Source organism: Petromyzon marinus, chromosome 39, assembly GCF_048934315.1.
Source record: "Petromyzon marinus isolate PM22_M1 ecotype Great Lakes invasive population chromosome 39, UKy_Petmar_22M1.pri1.0, whole genome shotgun sequence".
In the NCBI taxonomy this organism is placed as follows: Eukaryota; Metazoa; Chordata; class Hyperoartia; order Petromyzontiformes; family Petromyzontidae; genus Petromyzon; species Petromyzon marinus.
Genome location: NC_133705.1, coordinates 10,282,883 through 10,294,988, shown reverse-complemented (window position 1 = coordinate 10,294,988; position 12,106 = coordinate 10,282,883). Strand labels below are relative to the sequence as shown.

The following is a 12,106-nucleotide window of genomic DNA, read 5'->3' as shown; positions in this document are numbered from 1 at the left end:
AGCCCGCCCTCCGATCTGCCCCGCCTCCCGGTCTGCCCCGCCCCCCAGTCCGCCCCGCCCCCCAGTCCGCCCCGCCCCCCGGTCCACCCCGCCCCTTCCGGTCCACCCCGCCCCCCCCGGTCCACCCCGCCCCCCCCGGTCCACCCCGCCTACCGGTCCACCCCGCCCCCCGCTCCGCCCCAACCCCCCCGATCCGCCCCGCCCCCAGTCCGCCCCGCCCCCCGGCGTGCCCCGCCCCCGGCTCGCCCCGCCCCCGGCTCGCCCCGCCCCCGGCTCGCCCCGCCCCCCCGCCCGGCCCCGTCACCCCCATTGGCCGGTGCTGCCAGTGCGCACTGTGGAATCTACACCCCCGCGTACTTATACGTTGTGGGATATGTGCAGCGAGTGCTCACACACTTACGAACGAGTTCGGTTCCCAGAAACTTTCCGTGCAACTCTATTGTATTTGTATTGCTACTGCACGCCAAGTGTATACCTGTCACAACCAATACGGTTTACCCACCCGTATTCTTGTACAGCAGGGAAATCGAGTTTTCAGGTCCATACGGCGTACAGACGTTTAAATATGGGTAACAAAAAATTGTCTATTTGTTTGTGTTTATCTCCTTGTGATGGGACTTTGTAGGGTGAACGTTGTGATTTATAAGGGCACGGGGTGACCAATAAGGTCTGAATTGGTCTGTAATAAGGAAGGGCACTGATAAGGGGTTGACAGGTACGGGTTCCAGAGATATGTTCGTAAATAGATTTGTTTAATAGTCCCAAATTTACTCCTGTCAATTCCAAACATGTTGTACGGCGTGTTCACTAAAAACATGCATGGTTTTAAAAGTTGAGATGTAAATGCCGCTGGTTCTTAACGTTCTGCAGATGTAGATGCCACTGGTTCTTCACGTTCTGCAGATGTCACTGGTTCTTCACGTTCTGCAGATGTAAATGCCGCTGGTTCTTAACGTTCTGCAGATGAAGATGCCGCTGGTTCTTAACGTTCTGCAGATGTAGATACCACTGGTTCTTAACGTTCTGTAGATGTAGATGCCACTGATTCTTCCTGTTCTGTAGATGTAAATGCCGCTGGTTCTAACGTTCTGCAGATGTAGATGCCACTGGTTCTTCACGTTCTGCAGATGTACATGCCACTGGTTCTTCACGTTCTGCAGATGTTGATGCCGCTGGTTCTTCACGTTCTGCAGATGTAGATGCCACTGGTTCTTCACGTTCTGCAGATGTTGATGCCGCTGGTTCTTCACGTTCTGCAGATGTAGATGCCACTGGTTCTTCACGTTCTGCAGATGTAGATGCCACTGGTTCTTCACATTCTGCAGATGTAGATGCCACAGGTTCTTCACGTTCTGCAGATGTAGATGCCACTGGTTCTTCACGTTCTGCAGATGTAGATGCCACTGGTTCTTCACGTTCTGCAGATGTAGATGCCGCTGGTTCTTAATGTTCTGCAGATGTAGATGCCACTGGTTCTTCACGTTCTCCAGATGTAGATGCCACTGGTTTTTCACGTTCTGCAGATGTAGATACCACCACCGCCATCTATTGCGTGGTGGTTGAACTTACGACTCTCCATCCAAGCAAGCAACTAAACATATGGACAGGTTTGTTCGTATCTCTGAAAGTTCGTAAGTCGAATGTTCGTAAGTAGAGAAGTCCCTGCATGCTGTGCAGTCTGCTCTCCTCTAGTGCAGTAGTTGCGTTCCTGAAGAACACCGCATCATGGAGAAATTGCGTTATAATAAATAATGATCGATAATGTATGGAATAAAGCACAATCTAGATTTGAAGTTTTCGTGACTGCAGGGATCCATACGCTTTGGCTCTTTCGGTAAAGTCACGTGGTAGGTATAAAATAAAATAAACCACGTTTCGGGCGCAACACAAGCGCCTGTCATCAGGTGGGACAACCACAGCAAGAAACTATTGCTGAAGTGGGCAAAAGGGGGGCTCTGCTTGTAACAAGAGGCTCTATAAGTAAGAGAGGAGGGGGGGCAGGGAGGAGAGATAGAGAGGGTGGGGGTGTGGGGTAGGGGGAGTGTTGAAGTGCAAGCTCATACACGGAGTACCACAACAAAGCACAGTTCGTGAAAACGCGTGAGATGCGTATGCAGGACCGAATAATGACTTGAGGCACGTGGGTATCATCTAGAGAAGTGGTTCTTAACATTTACCGAAGCCTTGCACCCCTTTGGTTCTCAATCGTTAAAACGTGGAAAATGTTAACAAATACAGAGGGCTTTCATGTAACAAAGTAGTTGTACTTACGTGTCCGTGCTTAATTTGTGTTTTCGATTATTTATCGTCTAAAAAAAAAATCTGGCCATGTCTCGTACCCCCCAGGGGATGCGTGATGCACCAAAAGTTAAGAGCCACTGCTCTAGAAGCATCCAAATAGTATCCCAATGCCTCCCCGTGTATGACGATACTTCGCTAAGGGGCCGTACGTAAATTACGTCACGCACCTGGGGAGGGGGGGGGGTTTGAGAAATGTGACGTCACATCAAAATGCGCAACTTTAAATAAAGATAGACAACATGTTCTACTTAATTAAATAGACTTTTTAATAAATGTTTTTCCTACAACATCAGAGTGCAGCGCCACAGTAAATACGCACTACAGTGACAATAGTTTAAAGCGATTTGAAGCATGTTTAATTGGGGGGGGGGGGGCAGAGCTTTGTGACGTCATATTTGAGGTGGGGGGGGGGGTCTGACTTTTTGTGACGCCGTGTCACGAGGGGGGAGTCAAAAATGTCCAAAATCGCGTGACGTCATATGTACGGACCCTAAAATGCAAAGCTGATCGCAATGGAGAGGAAATCTCTCACTCGGAAGACGCCTTCACAGCGTTACAGTGGTTTCGAATACGAACAGCTTTAACTGTTATATTAATTCGGCAATTCACGTTGAAAGAATTATATATTTTTAAGAATTTTTAATTCAACAAACCTATTTACAGAAAAGTATTTTTTTTAATTATAAAAATAATCTCATCTCCAGCCGCTTGTTGGTGCGGTGCCCCAACGCCCCCTAGTGGACGAACCGCGCCTGTTTACAAGTCGGCGATTACACTGTGATGCCGTGTGATGACACTGTGATGACACGTGTGAGCCAATTGTGATGACACGTGTGATGACAGTGTGATGACACGTGTGAGCCAATTGTGATGACACTGTGATGACACTGTGTGATGACACGTGTGAGCCAATTGTGATGACACTGTGTGATGACACTGTGTGATGACACTTGTGAGCCAATTGTGATGCCACGTGTGATGACACTGTGATTCCACGTGTGATGACACTCTGTGATGACACTTGTGATGACACGTGTGAGCTAATTGTGAATGAGCTGCATACAAACTTGTACAGCCCCCTTTAAGAATAATGATGACATTTATAATTCGCCAGATTTTGCAGACGAGTCAACAAACTTGGTGGCGCGGAGCGAAGCTTCAGGGCCGCTCAAAAGCCCTGAGACCAACACCGATAGAGAGAGGCCTTTAAGATGTTCCTTGAAAGTAGTTGGAGTGCAACAAGGGATATAGAGAGTTACACACCGAGGGGGCGACAGCAGAGAACCGACGTGAGGCTGTGACGGTGCAGTGTAGAGTGTAGTGCGTAGTGTAGCGTATAGTAGTGTAGTGTATAGTAGTGTATAATGTAGTGTATCGGAGTGTATATTGTAGTGTATGGTAGTGCAGTGAAGTGACGTGTACAGTAGCGTAGTGTATAACAGTATATAGTAGTGTAGTGCATAGTGTAGTGTATAGTAGTGTAGTGTATAGTAGTGTATCGTGTAGTGTATGGTAGTGTAGTGCTTAGTGTAGTGAATAGTAGTGTAGTGTATAGTGTAGTTTATACCGACGTGAGGCTGTTACAGTTCGAGACATTGGTGTCCGAAGCAGATTTTGAGTAACGCTGCGTTGAGTTGTACCGTGAGCTCAGTGCATGATGGATGGTTGCCTCCCCTCCACCTCTGTGCGGCTCCTGGGGTGGGGGTCACTGCGCCATACTTCACCACGCTGGTCACATTTGCAAGACTGCACTGCCCTCTGCTGCCGCACTAACTGCACTGCTGCACCATCTGTGCGAAGGGAGATTTTGGCGTCCAACTTGGGGCCCACTTCTAACAGAGGGAAAGGGTTATTGCTCGTATTGAACTGATGCTGCCGAAATGTTGTGCACTCCCAAGAAGGCCTTGTTGCTGATAGGGTGTGTAAAAAAAATATTCTGTGGAAGACACAGATACATGGAGGATGTTATACATTTGCTGGTCGCCCATCCCATCAACAATCCAGGCTCAAGCCTGCTTAGCTTCCACAACTCTCTGACGAGATTTGGGCACATTCTCGGTAATTTGGCCAGGCAGTTTTAATGTCCCATTCTACAGCGACCTTTCACAGTGGCCATTTGTGAACCCTCTGAGAGACACCTCATCCAGGACTCAAACCCAGATTCTCGATAGTGCTGGCCATTATGAATCCCCTTGATAGGCAACCCGTGATTAAAGCCTCTAATCAAGTGTATTGAGTTTACGGTCTAACCCAGTCACCAATAACTGCACCACATTTTTGTATTTTCACTAAATTGGGCTTATTCAAGCTCCAAGAAATATAATATTGCACCGGTTGACACGGAACACTTTTTTTCAGGACATTTTAAAGGTCTGTCCCGAGTTTGTGCCTTTGGTGCTGTAATGCCGGCTTCCAGCATTATTCTGACACAGGGTTAACGCACTGATCCCTTGGATAAATTCCCAATGGATAATTATTTTCCTCAGAATGCGACACTGATTGGACAATTATGCTTTCATTTTTGTTGGTGTGACAAAAAGACGCACACCCTGCAACCATCTTGGGCAAGTCTTGAACTCGGGATCTCAGCAGCGGTGGCTTCGTGGCTTTTCGATGGCCATTATGAAGTAAGAAATAAAATATCTCTGAGAAGTAAATAATTCGTATTGAGTGGCATGTGACAAACATCTTTCTCGTATATGCGGAGCGAGTGGGCAAGTGCTGCTCCATACCGCATGGACCAGAGTTCACTTGAAGTTATCACGAGCGGTAGCTCCGTCATATCCACTTCTGAAAGCTATTTTCGCTTGCCACAAATGAACCACAATAACCTTGCTGATCTCAAGGAGCACACATCATCACACGAACTTCGGTCATCCTTGCAGCAGCCGCTTACGGAAAGCCATAGGACAAAGACGGTCACTGCATCGCGCAGATGCGCTTCTAGCGGCCATCTGGAACGCTCTTCCTTCCGATATTTTAGGAAGCCACTAGGGTGGGTGATTGAGCGAATGAGAACTACTTTCTTTATAACTGCTTTTTGTGTTTAGGTTTTTGTTCTTCACCCCGCACCTCCGATTAGCACGGTTGGATACGTGCGGTGTGAGAGAAGTCCAACACGCGTACGTACATTCTCAAACACGAAGAAGTTGCACTGGCTCTGTGACGGAGACAGATAATAGATTATTCGTCTCGTTATGCAATACTGATGGCGCAAGAGGGATACAATTATAAATAATTATTTGTTTAAAAGAGAAGGCGATGAGCAAGAAGGTTGCAATGCAGAATTTTGGTTTCTAAAATGTTTAATGATACAGGTATAACAAAACAAAGTTGTTTGCTGTTGTTATATACATTAAATGAATGCTATACATGAGACAAAAAATAGCAAATGTTACGCGTATAGTAATACAATATAAACAATGTCACAGGTACAATTACAAGCGAACACAACTTTGTTCTTTTTGTATTTTTTTTTAAAGTCCGGTGCATTTAAAAAAAAGCCATCGTATGTCCCATTTCGTAAAATACAAAGCATCTGTGGTGAGTCGAACACTGCTGACCCGGCGATAGACACAACTAAAAACGGTCTCAGTGAGAAATTCTGTAAAATCATGTGGTGGCTATTTTAGAAGGAAAGCAACCCCCATTTACATTTTTCAGTTAAGTCTGTACAAGTGCTTGTTATATATATAGTAATTTTTTTTATTTTTGTTTAAAAAGAAACGTTAAATTGATTCCCTAACTACAGTATACTGTCAATGCATTATTAAAATGACTGGAGCATAGTACAAATTATTATAATAATACATTGTATAATAATAGATCAGGTATACAGCACTGCAAAGGACACCTCTTGAGAGAAAAAAAATAAAGAGAAATATACGAACACGTTTACAAAAAACGATTAAAATTATTAACCTTTCCAATGAGATGGCATATCAAGCTTGAGATTTTTTTTAATTGTGCGCAAAATTGGCTTGCGACGTTTCTACGAGACTGTCAGGTTAAATAAAGTATTCTCTCAGCGCGGTCAACAGCGGACGTGCCACAAACGCACGTTGATTCTCACCGTGGCCGCAAAAGTCAGGATATGCTGTCCGGCAAAAAGTCTATAAGGCAAAACACATCCACGATTGTTATCCAAAACGAAATGCTGTCGCTCATTTGAGAATTGTCGGGACACAAAACAGTAGAAGCTATTAATGAAAAGACAAACCCTTCTTGATTGAAAGAAAATGCCACAAGCGTGAAACGAGGAGTCGGATATTGTGTAGGTTTTTTGCGATTGTGCTGTAGATCTCTCCCGACGTGTGTGTGCACGTGCGTTGGGTTGTACCGCGTTGCGTTCCGGGCATGATGTCCCGACGTTTCATTTTTGGAAAGAATCAAACAAGATCCCAGAGCGGGGAGTGAAACGCCCAGCACAGCAAGATTGAACAACACGCGGCACATCTAAAAAAAAAAACAAGCCGGAGAATTCTGTCAATTTTTTTTAAATGTCATTTGGACCGAGTGTTCTTAGCTCCCGTAATTTACATTTTTTCCTTTTGAAGTTCGTTTTAAACTGAGCGGGAAAAGAAGTAATTGCACGGCAGTTTGTGAATTTGTACTTGAAAACAATAATTTAGGAAAATCCATAAAGTGAATTGGTAACTCTCAATGTGATCGATAAAACCGAACGTCAAGCAAATCGCACAATCGTTACCTGTTAACTTCTTAAAACAGTATTTTTAGTGAACTTTAGTGAAATTGTCTTTTTATTTAAAATAAAAACACTTTGCATACCCCTCCGTATATATTGCAACAGTTGTATCTGTAAAAGGACACATATCCAAAAACATGTTCACGGAAAGTGAGAATGTTTTTTTTTAATCCGTTCGGGAGTTTCTTTCTCATTATTTAATCTCTCTTTCAAAGCTCGCCCCCTCCCCTACCCTCAATACTTTACAGAGCTATGTGCAATGTAACAACACTTGTTCTCTATATTCATTAGTCCACTGTGAGCCCGTGTGTCCTTATTAAAAAAAAAACATCAGGGGGGAAGGGGAAAAAACAGCGATAGCGGCGGGTGTTGGGGAAGTATCGTAAAAATACGCAGGGAAAAGCCACTCTTCTACGTTTTCAATCGAAAGCACGGTTCAACGATTCCCGTTTTTACTTCTGCCGGATAAGAAAGTGTGCTCAATTTGCCGGATTATTAGCGAGTCGGTGATAGTTTTACTACAGCGCGCGTGTGCACTTGGCATCCGACGCTTTAAATGCGTGACATTTCAAGAGTGAATGCTTCCGACGATTTTTTTTTGTTAATCGTCGACGCCAGCGGAATAAAAGAAATATAATAAAAGAAATAGAGTAATATTAATGCGAGGGGACTTGCTCCCATGCTTATATCGAAGAAAACACCTTGTCATTCACGAGATCGCAACGAGATTTGGACTCCTTTTGCTGGAGAATAAAAACGCTTCGGTTTGCCGGCGGCGGCGACCTTGAAGGTTCCCCCCCTCCACCCGCCACCGGACGCAAAAGAGAGGCTGTCGCTAAATAAATGAATTGGCTTCATCGCCAAAAAAATTATTTGGCACTGTCGAGGCAGTAGTATGGTTATACAAAAAAAAAGGACCTAAAATTACGTCGGATGTATCGATGTTGTCGCTCACGACGAGAACCCGCTCCCAATAAATCGCACCCACCTACTCTCCTGCCGCTCGGGAAACTGCTAACGTGAAGTCTGCGCGAGGCCTCGTCTCCCCCAATCTGCTTCTCTCCAACCCCACGGCGACGAATCATCGCAGCTTGTCTACTCGCCGTGGCGAGATCGGTGAAAGGAGACGCGCGTACGCACCGATTTCATCAACGATGCCAAAGCGCGCGCGCACAGGAGGGGAGGGGGCGGGGAGCGGGGTAACGGGTTGGCAGAGCGGAAAAAATCACGGTAAAAGTAACACGAAACCAAACTTCAGCACCCGGGCATTTAGGCGTTTCTATTCCCGGCGAAAGCGACCCTGCGTCTCTTGTCACATTGCTCGCGAATCTTTGTTGGAAACGTTAAAAGCACGCACGCACGCACTGACTTCCGAAACAAACCGAGCACCTCTTTTGCTGGCGGGGGTGGAGGGGGATCGGAGGAAGAGAGACAAGAGAGCCCCGGCACACACACACGCGCAGGGCTCTTACTACCCATCGCACCTTCTCTCTGCCCGTTGAGCTGGGTGGGACCAAACAAGGGGGGAGGGGGGGGTACGGGGGGGGGGTGCCGCACGTGTGACTGCCAACACTGAGAAAGGCTTGTCCAGTTGCACACTGAAATGTACCAGGCGGTGGTGAAAACCAACGCAATGGTTTAACACAATAGCCATGCCAATGTGGCATTTCTTTTCTCTCTCTCTCTCTAGCCAACACACACGGTACGTAAAAAAAAAACCACAACCCCTTTCCTCACTTCATATATACTTTTTTTATATATGTACAGGAACAGCCATGCAAAACCATCTTATACACCATATTAGTGGGATTATTAAAGTATAAATGCAGTTTTATAATCTACATACCTCATATCTTACAATATACTAATGTATAGCCAATAGTGCTATTGTAAAAATATTATTGTAATCATAATAATTATGCACAAAAAAAGCTTAATGGAAACGCAAAAAATTATTCGTAATGTTCGACTTTAGTCGGAGATAAGCGAGGAGGGAGGAGAGTACTTTTGCTAAAATTTCTCGTTAAACGCTCAGTATGTATTGACTTTGAAGGCCACTCAGTCTAAAATATAACTTTGAGAAGTGACAGTCATCGCACGCACCATCACCGTTTTTTTCCTTTCCATATACGCGTGCCACGCTTATTCGTGCACAGTATTTAATCATCGAAAACGGGCACTAATAATTATAATGTGAGCTCTCGATCCGAATCGAAAAACACAAGTGTAACTCGATATATTCTCTCAAATGAAAAAAAAAATAGCAAAAAAAAGACAGCTCCACGTTAACGAAACTAAGCTCTCCCTCTGCCTCTCGCTGCAACGTCGTCGTGACGTTAAGTTAAAAAATAAAAAAAAAACACACGCGAGAACGATGAACCTCTTCGGTAAAACGCAAGGTTCGGTTTAAAAAAGATGGGCGCGCGTTTGGTACCCAGAGGTTTCTGCATCCGTCGTAGTAAAAGTACAAACTGGGGTCACGGCAACATTGTACAAGGGGGGTCGAGTTAAAATCACCGGTCGGCCGCTTCCTCTTAAGTAACCGCGATGGCTGACCGATGTTTGTAAAAACACCAAAACCAATCACGCCTTTGCCTTTCAGCTAGGTTCCAAAATGAAATGTTTTATATATATACTTTCTATATGTTAAACCTGCCGCCGCCCCCCCCCCCTCCACACACATGACTCAATTTGGGGCTGAGTGTTAGCGGGGGGGGTGGAAGCTGTGTGTGGGGGTGGATAATTTGAGACGAAAGCCGCCCACCTCCGTCCATGGTAATCGCAGCCGACGGGAAGAGTTGCGGGTCCTGGCGGGGGAGTGCGGTTTCAACCGTCACGTCTCGGCTATATATCGCTCTCACTTCAGAAGCGACCTGGCGATCGCGAGCGATAGCGCAAACGAAGCGGCTTATTCGTCACGTGAAAATTTATAGCAGCCAAATAATCCGAACGAAACGTTGATTGCAAATGTGGAGGGGGTTAAACCGGAGGACCTGGAGAAAAAAAATCCGCGCAACCACAGGGTGACAATGCAAACTCCAAGTATACAGCAGGCGTCAGGATCGTGATCGAACCCATGACCTCCCGTATACCGGGCGAAGTAGTTAACATCTCGCCGCCGTGGCGCGCCCATCTCTCTCTTGTCACGTGCATCACGGCGACAGTCAGGCCAGTGGGCAAGGATAAGTAAACCATCGCATGCCCGACAAGACTTAACAAGCGGACTGGGCCACCTTTTTTCACTAAACGTTCACAGCGGCTGCTTGTGCAATGGGAAAGCGAATCCACGGGGCTCGTAATGTGCGCATTGAAGTCGCGTAGACACCATTTTGACGGTTGAGGAGAGGATTAGCGACAAACGTAGCCTTCTCTTGAGACCGACGAATAGAGAAAACAAAAACTCGGCACGTAACTCATCTTCGGCAAGCAGGTCATGTCGTCTATCAGCGAAAAAACCAAAACCGAGAACGTGACAGTAAATATGAATCCATCAGTTAATACAGTTATAGTTATCCCGTCATTGATCACAGTGGCAGTTATCAAGCGAAGAGAGTATGTCTAAAATAAAATTATAACCGGGTAATGTTAACGTTAAACCTTGAATAGAGTGAGAACCGTGCTGCCGGAGTGGGCACTGCTTAGCGCTGCTCACCCGACACTTATGTACAAAACCGGTTTACGGGCACGCCACTGCCGTTGGATGGCAGCGGCGTCCCTTTAGCTGCCGTCAGGATGTGAACTTGTCCCAAAAGTGTTCGGTGGTGGAAGGACAGTGGAGGGGGGAGTGGAGTGCGGGGGAAGTCGATTGGCGCGGACGCGCAAACATTTTTTCGCGCCACAAATTTTATCCCGTCGCGCACCGTGCGTTGACAACGATATATATAGTTTTTTTTCTTTCAAAGTCACACCGCGCCATCGGAAACGCGCGACCCCGAGTCAGGCAAGCAGGCACGTGCGTTTACGCTCCACATTGCGCTCAAGTTTTCACGTTCACCGAAGTCTTTTTTATTTTCAACACGATGCCGGTTGTTGGCGACGGGGTGTAGAGTTTTTTTTTTTTGGGGTGGGGGGGGGAGGGAGGTGGTTGCGGTGAGAGTGTGAGGAAGGAGGAGTCTTGCCTTCGGCGTCCGTAAAAGTCCAAGCGTATGCGCAAAAGCGTCCTCTCGTTTTTTGCAGGTCTTCGGCGACGAGAGGCAAAACGTTCGGGCTCACCCGCCCCCGCCGCCGCCGCCAGCCACCGCCAGCCACTGGCGACCGCGCCCTACGAACGTCGGGCGAGCGGGTTTCGTATCCTTCCAGCGGGGAAGGACAGAACTACGGAAAAATACGTTTGGCCGAGACGTGGGAGGAGGGGAGGAGGTGGGAGTGGTCGTGGGGTAGAGGCTAAGGGGCAGGGGCTGGAGGCAGGGCACCACTGGGAGGGTAAAGGGGTGAGGGGCGAGGGTCAAAGGGAAGGGGGGAGGGGGGGTGCTTGAAGCTTACATCACGTGATAAAAGGAGTGCGTCACATGACACATCTCAGACTTGCAGTGAATGTCGCTCACATGACTGACGTTGCTCCTATTCAAGTCACATGATTTTCTAGAAAACAAAGAAAGTGGAAGTTTAAAAAAAAATTAGTAAAATGGCAAGCAGACAGGTTCGGTAATTCATCACATGATGTCGTATAATTGTCTCATGCCTGTGCTGGAACACATTGCCCCCCTGCCCCCCCGCCCCGATTTATATCAAGTCTCCCACCCCCCCCCCCCCTTCAAATTTAACGAGAATGATGGTCGTCTACGGCGTGACTTTTATTGCTCACCAACGCAACTTAAAACAAATGTCGCGGTTGCGGGGGAGGGGGGGGGCGGGGGGTCACGTAACTGCCTTCACCGTCCAATGGGCTTCCGGTAAACGATAAACAACATTACCTTGCGTATGCCGATGCACAAAATGATGGGATACATATATATAAAATAGCAAAAATGGTAAATGCAACGGGCGGTCAAAATATTTATAGATTGTTTTAACAGCAGGCGGATTGTGTTCGCCCGAGCGTACTTGTACAAATAAGCAAGGAGAGGGATTGTCTTCAAAACGTTGGCAAACTATGAACTC

At 46.7% G+C, this 12,106-nt stretch overlaps 1 protein-coding gene across 7 annotated transcripts in view; it reads right to left on the bottom strand.

Moving 5' to 3' along the window:
• Positions 1-5,588: 5,588 nt before the first annotated feature.
• Positions 5,589-12,106, bottom strand: part of LOC116950386 (zinc finger protein 362) — a 64,891-nt gene continuing 58,373 nt past the window's right edge. For 6 of the 7 annotated variants that reach the window (XM_032968082.2, XM_032968080.2, XM_032968083.2 and 3 more), the window contains one exon: positions 5,589-11,587. In XM_032968082.2, coding sequence (XP_032823973.2) covers positions 11,485-11,587 — 103 coding nt within the window. In that variant the 3' untranslated portion in view covers positions 5,589-11,484. The remainder of the gene's footprint in view (positions 11,588-12,106) is intronic. The other variant, XM_076072911.1, reaches the window with a different exon arrangement.